This window comes from Cucurbita maxima, unplaced genomic scaffold (assembly GCF_002738345.1).
Source record: "Cucurbita maxima cultivar Rimu unplaced genomic scaffold, Cmax_1.0 Cma_Scf00029, whole genome shotgun sequence".
Lineage (NCBI taxonomy): Eukaryota > Viridiplantae > Streptophyta > Magnoliopsida > Cucurbitales > Cucurbitaceae > Cucurbita > Cucurbita maxima.
The window spans coordinates 2,812,482-2,827,197 of NW_019272045.1; the positions used below are offsets into that span (position 1 = coordinate 2,812,482).

The window sequence follows — 14,716 nt, forward strand, 5'->3', positions numbered from 1 at the left end:
GCTTTGATCTTTAAAATTTATAAATTTCTTCTATTTTTAGTTCGACTCCTATTTTATTTCTTCATTTTGATTTTTAATATTTGTGAGATTTTTCTTGTTTTTAGTCAACTCCTATTTCATTTTCTGAACTTCTAGTTTCATTTTTTCATTTTAATATTTAAAATTTGTGAAAATTTTCTTGTTCTTAGTTCATCTCCAAGTTCAGCTCCAATTTTAATCTTTAAAAGCTTTATTTCTTCATTTCAGCCTTTAAAATTTATGAAATTCTTTTTAGTTCAACTCTTATTTTATTTTCTGAACATCCAGCATTTCTTCATTTCAATCTTTAAAATTTGTGAAATTATTTTTGTTTTTAGTTCAACTCCTATTTCATTTTCTGAACTTCTAGATTTATTTTTTCATTTCAGTCTTTAAAATTTGTGAAATTGTAATTGTTTGTAGTTAAACTCCTATTTTATTTTATGAACTTCCAGCTTTATTTTTCTTCATAAGTCTTTAAAATTTGTGAAATTCTTCTTGTTTTTAGAACAACCGCTATTTTATTTTCTGAACTGTCAGTTTTATTTCTTCATTTTAATCTTTAAAATTCGTTACATATGGTTTAGCAAAAATATATTTTTTATTGTTTAATTTTATTTTATAAACTAAATCAATAAAAGTACTCTTAAAACTTTGCACTTAATGAACTTTTTAATGTTTTGAAAACACACCTTAGTGGATAAAAGTTAAAAATGTTAATATTATTCATGAAATTTCATAAATATTTTAAAAATATAATATTAACATTAAGAATATTTTTGAATTTTTTAAAAAGTTAGAACATTATTAAAACTAAGTTAAAAGAGTATTTTTTTTTTCATTAAAAACAAAAAAAGTTAGTTTAGAGATTTTTTTTTAATTAATTTAACCTATAGAAAATAAGTTAAAATAACCCAAGAAAACAACTAGAGAATGAAAACGAATATAATTAAAAATGAAGTTTCAAGAAGTAAGATGGATTTTAGATAACTATATTTATTCTTACAAATTAGGTTTTTCAAACAAACGTACATATAATTTTATAAATAATTTCAAAAACTAAAAAATTCCCAAATTGTTGAACAAGTATTTTATATTTAAAACTTGGTTCCCAATACAAATTAGTTTTCGATTTTTAGGAGTTAAAAATAAAGAATTATCAACAATCTTGTCAATATATTTTTTTTTTATATCTAAAAACTTGGATTTTCAGAATAAATTTACTTACCATTTCAAAAACATTTTAATAATTTTAAAAACTAATAAATAAATAAATTATTAAACGCTGAAGTATAGAAAAATAATATTTTAACTGTCTTTGGTTTCAAAAGTACTTTTATTAAAGCTGCAATATATCCTTACTTCTCATAAAGGTTTTAAAAACTATGTTTGACTATCTAATAGCCAAAAATTAATAAAATGCTTATATAAAACACTTATTAGTAAAAACAAAAAAGAAAAAAGAAATGATATTAGCATTATTCTATTTTAGTAAATAAATATAGTTTCTAAACGCATGCTCTAATCTAAATTGACAATATAGCCTCCCGGCCATAAAAAGTGTGCTTGTGTGTGCGTGTTTTTTTATTATTTTGATTATTTTGTGTTGGATCGAGATCAAGCTAATAATTAGCCTGCCAGTTTTTTCTGTACAAAATATAAGCGCCCACAGATTAAAGGACTTAAAATAATACCACAAAATCATCAAAGCTTATACTAAGCTGGGAATAATATGATCTCTTAAGCTTATACCATAAACGAAATAATGTATAAAAAGCATCATTATCGCAAAGATTGTTACCTTGAAACTCGGAGACTGATCAGAGTTTTCAACCACTCTTCATGAAGAGTCGAAACTCCAATCGTCGTTCGCTCAATCTGAAGTTCTCTCTGATGGTTTTCTTGAAGCTGCTTCAACTGCTCGTCCTGAAATTCCAGCCACTGTTGCTATTTGCAGCCCGTATCTCTCGGGGCACGCTCCAGGGCGAAGGCGGTCTAGAAAAACCAGTGTTCACCTTTTCAATGAGATGGGGAAGCACCTGATGAAACAATTTATAGATAAAGTTAATTTCGAGTTTATACAACTTTTCAATGACATGTCTTAAATGTTCAAAACTTTCAGAAAAACATCTTGAACTTTATTACATACTTTTCAAAATGACTTTTCATAAATATTTTTAAATTACTCCTAGATAAGAAAAATTGATAAAATATTGAACAAAAAGTGGATATATCTAAATATTGTTGTTTCAAACTTAATTCAAATAAGCATCTTAGATAATAGGAGTTCTAAATAAATGAGCAAACTTCTTTTCTTTTCTTTTTCTAATCATATCGCCTTTTTAATACCTCCAAGAAGCAGATGATGTGAATAAAAAAAAAAAAAAAAAAACAATGAACTTGATTTTAAAACAAAAAAATAAAATATCACCACAGTTTATTAGTAAACGCTCAAGACCAAATCAACTGCCAAATATATTTCTTCTATCTATAATCTAGTAAACATATAAACTAGAAAGAAATTACTGGTACGGTCGAAAATTTTATGCTCAAGAATAATCGTCAAGGAGACGAATCAAAAGGGATACTTACAGCATGCATAGGCAATGGCATAGCCATTGAACGCGCCAGTTCCACGGCCAAGTTCAAGAGGAATAACAAGAGAATCTTGAGTAGCGTGTTGAAGAACTGAAGCTGTTTCTGAGCATGCAACAAGGAAAGTACTTTTTGAGTATAAAGACAACATGGATCGTTATTTATCAGTTCGGGTCGGTTTAGAAGTGGATGTCATTAATCGCAACATTTATATGATAAGACAAACATAAGTGTTACAGAGAATCATATTTACCATCAGACTTGACATGTGATTAATAAGCCCTCCAAGAGCACATAGAACAATGTCATCATGGAATGTGCTTTCGTTTGTATGATTCCACAAATTTAAGGAGCCTTTAAAAGTTTTGACCCTGAGGTGGATTCTAGAGCAGTGGAACCTGCAGGATGAGTAGAATAAGAACGTGGAGAATATAACCATTATATAGCTCAAACATGGTGAAACCAAGGCTATTTTTCAACCCACTTCCAAACAACTCCCTTGTCGTGAACAAGAAAATAAGAGATGCTCAAGAAATCAATGGTCAATACAAAGCAATTACATCAAAACATATATAATATGCATTTCAGTTCACTAAAAGTCAATCACGTTCAATTTAAATCTCATGATTTTAGAACAATGTATAATAGAATTGCAGTAATTAATAATTGAATAAGTAGTTAGTACAAGTGAACACTAACCACTAGGAATTTGACAGTAGAAAAAGAGGAAAGACGTGTATGACACATGTAATAAATAAAAAGAAAAAAGTCGACCTTTTCACTCTTCAAAATAAGTTTTCTATTATAAAGACACAAAAAGAACCAATCAGTTGGCAAGTACTTCTTGAGAATTTTATGTGTTTCTTTAGATAGTCCAGCAAACAATTAAATTGTGGAAGTTGAGGTAAATTTTTCAAAAGATAAATATATCGATCATCAAATGAAAACCTAAAGTCCGAGGTGGAGAGGAAAGACTCACCACGAGATTCATATATTATTTCCTTTGGAGACACCTAGAGAAACCACAAATGTGCATATTACTATCATATTTGCAAAAGCAAATAACAGATGCAAAAATGGACAATTTGAATTGCCTAATTGCATCAAGAGAGTGCCCAGAGAAGCACAGGAAGCATCATCTTTGATACAACCAGTCCAATAATTTAAAGAAACCCAATCAATAGAAGCAAACCCATATGCAATTGAATTATTATCCAGCCCATTGCACTCCTAGAGAAGAATTCCAATGAAGCATACTGTCAATGTATCTTTATCATGATATTTTTATTTTCAGCATCATCACATCTAGTAGTACTTTCCTAGTCCAAAATGAGATTTAATATGTTAATTCCCCGGAATAGATCCCTCAAACTGCTGATTAACTGTGAACTTCTCAAAAACTGAGAACTTTTATAATTTTGAAAAAGAACAGATAAGAGAAATAAATGAGCCTCGAACCCAAAACTGAAAGAGAAAAGGACAATTTAAGTTATTTAGAACCACAATAGTCATTTTTCCAACAATTCCAAAAAATAAATACATAAGAAAATTGAATCCATTTCTAATACCTCTTCGATGGCAAGCAAATTAGCTGAATCAGGTCCAATGTCTCCGTTAGCCATGGTTGATTGAGTGACAATCTGTACCAATTTCCTAGGGATCACCTGCAACCCACAGTTTGCAAGTCCAAAATTAAATTGCTATAACAACCAGATGCAGAATATACAGAAATAAGAACAGAAGCGCAATGGAAGTCCTGTCTTTTGAAAATTTTACAAATCCAGATTAAATCGTCTTGATATATATCTAAACACACGGCTTGGATATATGCATGAGTATGAAGGAAAAAAACAATATATCACTGGCAGCCATAAATTTGCGACCAATAAATATGCAGAATCAATATCCGTATATTATCTGAAGTAACATACTTACAGAATTTGCACCTCTGGTTTTTGTTTGATCCGAAGATCCCAACTGCTCAATTCGCCCAACTTTACATCTTCGTACAGATTGTCACAGAAAAGTGTTAGCCTCACCTTACATGCTCAAAATAAATAGCACACAAACATCATGCTGAAGTAAATTTGCATGAAGGTTTTTATTAAGCTATAATGTCCCTGGTTCACTCATTTTCTGTTTGGTCCCCTTTGCTCTCTCTATACTTCAGATACATCATCAACAAAACGACAGAGTTCTCAACATCCTTACTCTCATGCAACGAGCTTTTGGGATATCATTGATATATGCATAACTTAAAAGATGAAGAAATAGATAGACTGGTAAAAACAAGTCGAAGAATTTTATCTAACCTGCCTGCATTTCCCAACGCCACTTAATGTCATTTTCCAGTCAAGCTCCTTGAGACCGATTTCAGCATCTTGTTCATAAAGCTCATAGAACTTGCCCTGAAATGTGCAAAAGAGATTTCATAATCTTAGATTTATGAAATAAAGGTAGTGTACAATTACACATTGAAAAGCATCCACCAACCAAAGCAAAGTCTCCTAGGAGTATAACCAAAGTATAAGAGGGAGGATCGTGACTAAGATAGAGAAAAATATGTTTTGTACCTTATTAATCTATCAGTGCATGTACTTAGAAGAAAGCACAGAAAATATAGATCTCAATCAAAAGTCAAGAACGATTCCTGAATTTGGAGAAAGTGTCGTCCATTAAAAAGGTGAAGACTACTATTCCTATTCCTAGATTCATATTCACCATTTTCTTCTTTCTTCCTTTTCATCCCTGCTTCCAATGGATCCAAAATGGATTAAAACTTATTATCATTTCAACGATTAAAACCAAATCCTGGATAACAAAACTCATTTAGATTACAGTTCCAAATTAACCTTTGTACAAATGATATTAATAATTCATATGGTTGCAAATTGTGGAGATACACTAATTTAGCAGGTAAAATGAAATCGACAATTATTCAGAGTAAAGACATATATCAATTTCAGGAGCTAATTCATGCAATGATACTGTTGGACAATATAAACTAACCACTGACACATTTTCTTCAGCACATCAGGTGGTACATATAGTGTTTTATCATTATAAAGAGGATAGCCAGCCCTTCTACCATTAGAATCTTTGATTTGAGAGGTTTGCTGGTTGCATCAGAAACTTCATTGAGAATATTGGCCAAGTTCATTTTGTAATGAAGGAGTTTAGCTGTTTTGGTAGTTTTACCAATCCTCAAGATAAACCTATTGAGATCTCTTCGAACGGGATACAGAAGGTCGCATGCCTGGTGTTTCTAGTCCAACAAGGTCATCGTCGCTTTCAATATTCAAGACAGGTGTTCAACGTCCGTTTAAATTTGCAACGTTGAGTTTACCGTGATGTATAGAAGCTATCTCTAGTTTCGGAATTTCTTTTGGATCTAATCTCGCCAGAAATGCAAGGTAACTAAGAAGAAACTTTCCGAACCTCGTTTTGAGATGAATATTTTTTAACCTCGTCTCTACAGGATTCACTAAGACATAATAAAATGCAATTCAATCATAGAACGATCTACGAAATTGAAAAGCATGTCTATAATGCATTTGATTTTTCCAAAAACTAGAGACGGCGATGCAAAAATGTTACAGAAACAGTATTCTACAAGATACGAATGGAGAACACAGAATGTAGTCTATCATCGACTAGAAATCCAAAAACGCATTGGCTTAGTTAGTTTAGCTTCAACATTACCTCTCATCCGCCTTGCGTTTATCGTCTACTCTCACAAATTTGTGCATGATGCTCGAAAAGAGAGAAGAGCCTCTATTCTTCTCCATCGCCGGAAAAATCTTCCAAGACACCTTCTCCAGTGGAGCGTCGGTTCCTTGATCTCCTGGGAGGAATCCGCGGTGGTTTGGATAGCCGACTGCTCGAAACCGACAAAGTTTTGTTTCGCCGGAAAGCGAGTGAACCGCAGGCTAATGGAGGAGGCACCGCTCGGAACTTCTGTTATCGAACGGAGATTTTAGGAAGAAAGTTAACAAAGATTTCGCGTTTTTCGCGATGAAATTGTGGAAACTTCGCTAGAACAGGAGAGAGCATTGTAAACGTAAATTGCAATGGTTGAAAATGGCGCCAAAACGATTGCAATTCCGTGAATAATCAATTTATAATTTATACTGAAATATGGCGTAAATTACATTTTTAGCCTTTCTATTTTAACTTTTATTTCCGAGTTTCTTTTTTGTTTCTCTTGAATACTCGGTTTTTTAAAAATTGACTCGATTAAAAAAATAATTACAATTCATTTATAATAATTTTCATATTTATTAAAGAAACTTTTAAATTTATAATAATTACAATCCTTGCCACGCACGCATCTCATTCCCACCAAAAAAAGACCCGACGAATATAAACAAACGAGGTGCCACGTCATCGTCTTCCAAATAGAAACCTCAAGAACGTTCGAGAAACAGCAAGCACTCCAAAGCGAGATAGAACTTTCCAGAGAAGAACTCCGCTATAAAATCCAAAAGCCCCAATCCAATAGACATTCAAAACAAAATCGATCAAAATCTCTCCATACTCCATCATAGATCCTTCCATTTACTAATCAATTTCTAATCGATCGATCATTTTCTCATCTACCAATGCCGAGCCGATTCCCCGGAGCCATATCTCAAGATTGGGAGCCTGTAGTGCTCCACAAGTCCAAGCCAAAGGCGCAGGACCTTCGCGATCCAAAGGCCGTGAACCAAGCGATTCGATCCGGCGCGCCCGTCCTGACCGTGAAGAAGTTCGACGCCGGTTCGAACAAGAAAGCCACGGCAGCGCCGGTGAACGCGAGAAAGCTCGAGGAAGGAACCGAGCCAGCGGCGCTCGACCGGGTACCGACGGAGGTGAGGCATGCGATTCAGAAGGCGCGGCTGGAGAAGAAGATGAGCCAAGCTGAACTTGCGAAGCAGATTAACGAGCGGACTCAGGTGGTGCAGGAGTATGAGAATGGAAAGGCTGTGCCGAATCAGGCCGTTTTGGCTAAGATGGAGAAGGTCTTGGGCGTCAAGCTTCGAGGCAAATCTGGCAAGTGATTTCGGAAGCTGTTCCAATGGCGGTTTCATGTAATTAAAATGAACCGTTAGTTTTGTAACGGTGATCCGTTTGGGATAATTAGAAGAAAATTGGGCTGAGATGGGAAATGGGCTTTTTATTTGTAATAATTTACATTTAAATTACTTCTTATTCCCATAGTCGAAAACTCCAATTTCAATCTCTCAATTTTTCAAAATAATAATATTAAAATATTAAAATGTATAGCAGCTCTATGATTAAAATTACAATTAATTTGATTAATTAGATTGTAACACGTGGCAGAAGTTTAAATGATTAATTTCATCGTGTTTATGTCAAAATCCACAAATTATTATTATTATTATTATTATTATATATTAATTATTATTATTATTATATATTTTGAAGCCGGTAGGTAGTTGTAGGGTGGCTAGATTAGCTATGAGTGTATAAACTCTAGTGATTTTGCTCTTCACATAGGTGATGTGTGAAATACTTAAATTAGCTGATGTGGTGTTGTGGGACTCAACTCTTTTTCTTTTGCAGTTTTAGTCATTTTTCCTATACTTCTTTTTTAGTTTTTTGTTCGAACATTTAAGGATTATAATGACAGGGCTAAATTTAGGACATGATTCTGATACCATTCTCTCCAAATGATATGATATTGTCCACCTTGCTATAAGCTCTCATGATTTTGCTTTAGGCTTCTCCAAAAGGACTCACACCAATGTAATTTAATTATAAACTCATGATCATTTCCTAAATTAGGGAACGTGGGACTTGTATCCACCAACATAATTCAATAACTCAATTGATTTAAAGTTTATATCATCCATAAAAAAAAATTAAAAATTTTGATTTCTCTATAAATTAATAATAATTTTTATACCAAAGTTAATAATTTTGAGATTTAAACCAAAATTGAATTCAAAGCTCGTTCTTGTAATTCCACCAGATTTAATTATTGGTACCCTATAAACTTATATTATCCCCAAATTAACAAAGCAAATTATATTTATAAGTAAATAAAGAATAATGAATTTTAAATATTGTAATAGCAATTTCTTCACCAATAAACGGAGAAAAAACTACAAAAGAAACTAAAATTTACATATCCAAACGCCGTAAGAATTATCAATGGAAAATGTAGGTAACCGCGAGAGCAACCATAAGAAGAACGTAAGCAATTCCTTGGTCAATTGCAGCGCCTGCAACAACAAACAATAATAAATTGTAATTCAATCCTTAATTTAGATTAAATTTCAATTTGGTTATTATAATTTAATTTAAAATTTTTAATTTAATTCTGAATTCTATTTTTATGATCCGTTATAGTTATTGGAAATGATCCCGAGTTTATAAACAATTTATAAAAAAGATACTCTCTTTCTTGGTCCATTGGTAAAGCCTCTAGAACTCAGTAAAAAATGAATAAAATTTTTAAAGGAATCGAGCCTAGATTATAGAGGCATGCTTTTGTTTGAGGGGTTTGTGGAGAGGGTGTTCATCTTAATTTTATGAATAATTCTAAAACAACTAAAAAAATTTAATCGAAAGTAAATTCAAAACTAAATTTCAAATCTGAAATTAAATTGTAATTTTTTAAATCGAAAATTTACCCAAATCCACCAAATTTTTAGTCTAACGAAAAATCAACGACAGAACTCGCCGGAAAACTCACCGTCGCTCGAAGGACCCGCCGCCGGGGAAATATCGTGGGAGTGACTGTAAGCCAATTTCAGAAGAAGCAAGAACACGAAACCGACGATCGGAACGGCGGTTAGCTTCATCGGACTCATCATTCTCGAGTGGAAGCGAAGAATCTCTGAAAAATGTTAACAAAATTTATCTTCTCTCGAATAAGAAGAAGATCGGAAATAACAGAGAACCTCAAATTGGAGTTGATTTGGATTTTCAGATTGAAAATTAGGGTTTTATACTAACAAAATTGGGGATTTTTCCAGGAAACAGGACGCGAATTTGGACGAGTCAAAAACGCGAATTTGACTGAGTTGGCGGCTCGTTGACTTGGACACGCTTACGATTGCGACTTAACGTGGGAAGGCGACGGGCAATTTGAGAGGCTGCCTCGTGGCCTGAAGTTCCGTATTTTAATTTTATTTATTTATTAAATTACAAATTTATTATTTAGATAGTACAATTTTTTTAAAAAATATTAGTATTTACTATTTAGGAGAGTTTTATATACAATAATGGCTATTTATAAATTCTCATGAGATTATAGAAATGAAATTTATAATTTTTTAAAATAATTAAATTTATAATTTAATTGTTGTTTTTAGACCAAAATTACAAATTTTCAACGATATAAGTTTTAGAAATGGAGAAAGAAAACAAAATGTTTGTTTTTATTTGGAAGTTATGAGATGAATTAAATTCTACGTAATTTGTAGTCAACTTACCTTCTCTCTATATATAATAGTCAATTTTTAATGGGTATTTGACTAAATTAATAAAAATATTTAATTTTATATAGTCTTGGAAATACATTAAAAGTTTCAATATTCTTTCAAAAGAGTCTAAAAAATATATTTAAATAGCCTAAATTATAACGACAAGATCTAATAACATATTTTTAAAATTTAAGAAAATACCACAAATCAAATAAATAAAAGAAGATATTAGCAAGTTCGAACCTTTAGAATGGAATATTAAAAGTTTTCCTCATCCTTGAAAATATACGAAACTTAAAAAAGTCTCTTTTAAAGCAAGATGGGGATGGGGTAAGTCGAGGATGGGGAACGAAAAATATAATCCTCGTCTTTAGCCCCATTTATCTAACGGGAAGAAATCTTTCTCCACTCCCTCCTTTATCTCTTTTATTAAATAGATATCTCTATTCATCATTATAGACCTTATCCATTGGCTCACAACAACACGAAAAAGAGGTCTTAACTTCGACAAAATAAATTAAAAAAACACCAACCTCGCCTGATTCTTCCGATATTCAAAAGAAAATAAAAAATAAAAAAAGAGAACTAAAATTGAGACGAAAGATAAAATTAGCAGACAAAAAACCAGACAAATTTTGGGTTTGACAAAGAATGTGTAAGGAGCTGCAATAATTGAAAGATAATAACCAATAAGGTTGACAATTAAAAGAGATAGAAATATAATCTAACCACCTAAACTCAATTCTCACCCTTATTCTAAAGGGGTAGGCCATGGCTATTTGCTTTTTCTTCTCAATATGTTCATAAAAAGACACCTCCGTTGTAATAACCTAAACCCACTGCAGTAGATATTGTCTGCTTTATTCCGTTACGTATCGTCATCAACCTCACGGTTTTAAAATGCATCTACAAGAGAGGTTTCCACACTCTTGTAAGGAATGTTTCGTTCCCCTTTCCATCCGATGTGGGGTCTCACAATTTTCCCCCCTTGGGGCCTAGCATTCTCGCTAACACACCATATCTGGCTCTGATATCATTTGTAGCACCTCAAGCCCACTACTAACAGATATTATCCGCTTTGACTTGTTACGTATCGTCGTCAGCTCCACGGTTTTAAAATGCGTCTACTAGGAAGAAGTTTTCACACTCTTATAAGGAATGTTTCGTTCCCCTCTCCAACCGACGTAGAATCTCACATTAGTCTTCTAGAAGCTAGATTTGTGAAAGATTCAAAAGTCAAAGTTGATAGAGAGACGAAAAATTCAACCGTTTATGCAAGCAAAGTTTAGCTGAAAATCCATGTCTTCTAAAAGAAGGGGAAAAAAAAAGGTGCACAAACGAACTAATCTTGGAACTAAGAAGCCGAACGTAACGGTTTCAGACCGTTGATCTAGTTAATGATCTAGATCAAGTGTCCTGTTACCTAAGATCTCAACAGTAATATATACGGATGAAGAAGATCAGTCTACTCTACATGCCAAATCTGCAACAAGAACGATGAGTTATCGAGCAAAGAACAAAACATAGATAAACGCTTGCGCACGAGCACACAAACGTATTATATAGTTCCATTTCATATAAAGTTGAGATAAATTAAAACCCTTATTTCTTTCTCCACAACTTTAGAGAATAAGGACATAAGCTTAAGGCATGTTACATGTATTTTGCTTCATGAGCATACCATTAGGAAGATCCAAGAGTTTCTCTGGGAGACAGAGAAGCCACAGGCTTGTTGGCAGGCATTGATTTCGATCGTTTCATCCACGCCGACGATGTCGAACGATGAAGCCTACACCTAAAGGAGCCTTGGTGCATCGTGGGCGAGCACAAACACTGGCCTTTCGGCGAACTGGACCTCGTAGTTTCGGCATCTCTATTGTCGTGTTTAGGAGATGTGGAAACCACAACGCTAAGGCTGCCATTGGAGGCCATATCTGCAGACTGCAAGAAGTATGGAAATTCAAGAATTTAAAAGAGCAAAAGATTTGTTAATCACATTATAAACATGATGATGTTGCCATTCTAGGATATATCAGTATCTTCCACAATTTAAATACAAATCAGAAGATCAAAACTATAGTTTTTTATTTTTTATTTTTTTTAGGTGCTTTCGAGATTGGCGGATTGTGACAAAACTTTTCCACATCAAAAGGTTCTGCTTTACACATCATCTGATTGTGGAGGATCAGATACTCCCACTCAATAATTGATGTGGGCCCTTTTCACGAGCCAGTGAATTTGCTAGAATAGTTCCAACATGTAAGATAAGAGGCCCCGTTCATCCTGGATCGACCTAGCGGTCGATAAGGAAGAAATGAGTTCAAGTCATGATAGTCATCTATCAAAAATTTAATATCCCAAGAGTAGGTTCAAATGGTTATCAATGATACTAGCACGATCTAGATAATCATAGATATAGAAAAATTATATGTATGGATTAAAAAGTTATGAAGTTCTTCCTGCTTTATCTTCATACAGTGTTAGAGAGAGATACTTTTTTTTTTTTGTTATCCATTGGCATAAAAGAGCACAAACTCAAATTTGGATCTTATAAGGGTGTGGAAATCTCTCCTTAACAGACGTATTGTAAAACCGTGAGACTGATGGCGATACGTAACAAGTCAAAGTGGACAGTATCTACTAGCGGTGGACTTGGACTGTTACACATATTCTATGATACATGCTGTGAGGTCTCACATCGATTGGAGAGGGGAACGAAGCATCCTTATAAGGGTGTGGAAACCTCTATCTAACAAACGCGTTATAAAACCATGAGACTAACGGGGATACATAACAAGCTTAAGTAAACAGTATCTGAAAGCGGTGGACTTAGACTGTTATACATATTCTAAAGTTATGGAATTATTAGATTCGAGACAAAGGTTTGGTCCTAAAATACAGATTCCCCTCTCTGTTTGAGATGACACAGAAGAAAGCAGCTGAAGTGGCTGATATGTGGAATTCATCATAGTTTATTTACCCCTATGACCAATTGGAATAAGTTTTTGAAAGCCGTTGAATTGAGGATATCATCATTTTTGTGTGACCAAAAATGAAGCAAACTAACGCTAACAGAAATGTTTACAAAAGCTTACCGATTTGCAGCAAATGAAGTGGAGAAAGTTTCTACCTCATGTCCAACAGGCACGAAACTCCAACTGCAATTCTGTACTTGTTGTTCATAAGTGACTTTAGTTCTTTGGTATATAGTACACAAATAGTAACAGCCTGCAACCAAATCACGTGGAAAGAGTTTCAGATTTCAAAGGGAACTAAGAAATATCAACCAAAATATAGTCATTTTCCGTGATATCTCACATCGGTTAGGGAGAAGAACGAAACATTTCTTATAAGAGTATGAAAACCTCTCTACGCGTAATGAGGAAGCCCAAAACTTTGAGGGAAAAATCGAAAGGGAAAACCAAAAGAAGACAATATCTGGATGAGTACCAGTTCTGTTGCGTAACTCTGAAAAACACGTTTTAAAATCGTGAGGCTGACGCCAATACGTAACAAGCCAAAACAAACAATATCTGCTAGGGGTGAGCAAATCACTTATGGCAATACGTAACATGCCAAACATTTCGACGGGTTTTAAAATTGTGAGGCAAACAGCAATACGTAACCGGCCAAAACAGAACATATGTACTAGGGGTGGGCAAATCACTTACAACTATACGTAACAAGTCAAAATAGACAATATCTCAATAAAAGATACTTAACTTGGCATTCAACAACTAAACATCTCTGGCTTGCCAACCTCTTCGTTTTTAGAATCGATGTTCTTCTTCCTCTTCCTTCAATTCTTCATCTTGGTCTTTTTCAGAAGCCCATGGCAAATGGTGGCGTTTTTAACACTTCAAAGCTCTAAACTATACAGAATACAGCAGGTCTACGCCCTGTTTACAAGAAAATGCTAATGATATTATGACCTACTCACTACTCCACGCATGATTACACAAATCTTCTTTTGAAAATCATATTGGTTTTTCCTTCAAATACAAATTTGGCCCTATGGTTACGCCAAAGTTTCAAAATAGAATGTTCTAAGAAAATTAGCTTCCATCATTTTCCTCCTACCACAACGCACATATATGATTCAAATTCCAACAATCTGAAGCCTAAATGTTGAAGCATCCACATCACCGTCTAAATACGACAGAATCAAATTGAAAAATATACTGCGCAGAATAACAAATTTGCAATAGTTCATTCAAATTGGTCTCCGAGATGCACGATAGGCCGAATAAAATGAGATCATCAAGAAAGAGAAGAAACTTACAGTTGTGTCATGAACGCAACGATTACGAATACGTCTTCTTCCCTAGGCTGCCATGAAATGGAGAGCGCACTTAAGCCTCGAGCCTGTTTCCAACCCTAGCACTGAGAATTTCAGGTCTGACAGCGAGCGTCGGCGCGGCGGTAAACTGCAATCCCATAGCCATTATCGAATCCCCTCCCCCTGTAACATGTCCGGAACTCCCGCTTGCCACGCTCCTTTGTCGATGTGCTCAATTTTAAAATTATATATTTTATTTTTTAAAATTATTATAAATTTACATTTTAGACTTTTATTAAACATAAATTTTAAATTATATTAGAAAAAATAACAGTTTTCTAGGGTGAGTTAAATGATATTGTCTACTTTGAGTAACCCATAACAAAAAAGA

General features: G+C 33.6%; 1 protein-coding gene, 2 long non-coding RNA genes and 1 pseudogene across 4 annotated transcripts; 1 reads left to right on the plus strand and 3 right to left on the minus strand.

The window, feature by feature from the left end:
- Window positions 1–1,700: 1,700 nt before the first annotated feature.
- LOC111465328 lies at window positions 1,701–7,170 on the minus strand (annotated as a pseudogene).
- Window positions 6,940–7,967, plus strand: LOC111465714 (multiprotein-bridging factor 1c). Of its 2 annotated transcripts, XR_002714232.1 has the most exons (2): window positions 6,940–7,730; window positions 7,926–7,967. XR_002714232.1 is itself a non-coding variant. In XM_023110228.1 (1 exon), the coding sequence occupies exon 1, from the start codon at window positions 7,215–7,217 to the stop codon at window positions 7,650–7,652; it is 438 nt and encodes a 145-aa protein (XP_022965996.1). In that variant the 5' UTR covers window positions 6,940–7,214; the 3' UTR covers window positions 7,653–7,839. The 2 variants fall into 2 exon arrangements, 1 of the variants encoding a protein (XP_022965996.1); XM_023110228.1 differs by lacking the exon at window positions 7,926–7,967 and having other exon boundaries at window positions 6,940–7,839.
- A 661-nt stretch (window positions 7,968–8,628) lies between these two features.
- On the minus strand, window positions 8,629–9,778 carry LOC111465743. Its single transcript, XR_002714241.1, has 2 exons — window positions 9,314–9,778; window positions 8,629–8,840 (listed from the first exon to the last, which is right to left on the minus strand). It is a non-coding gene; the product is annotated as an uncharacterized LOC111465743 (long non-coding RNA).
- Window positions 9,779–11,570: 1,792 nt separating this feature from the next.
- LOC111465758 lies at window positions 11,571–14,544 on the minus strand. The gene is made up of 3 exons (XR_002714275.1): window positions 14,329–14,544; window positions 13,770–13,945; window positions 11,571–13,274 (listed from the first exon to the last, which is right to left on the minus strand). It is a non-coding gene; the product is annotated as an uncharacterized LOC111465758 (long non-coding RNA).
- Between the last annotated feature and the right edge of the window lie 172 nt (window positions 14,545–14,716).

Excerpts from the sequence above, each read along its gene's own strand:
- LOC111465714 (XM_023110228.1), top strand. The coding sequence starts at position 7,215 with ATGCCGAGCCGATTCCCCGGAGCCATATCTCAAGATTGGGAGCCTGTA.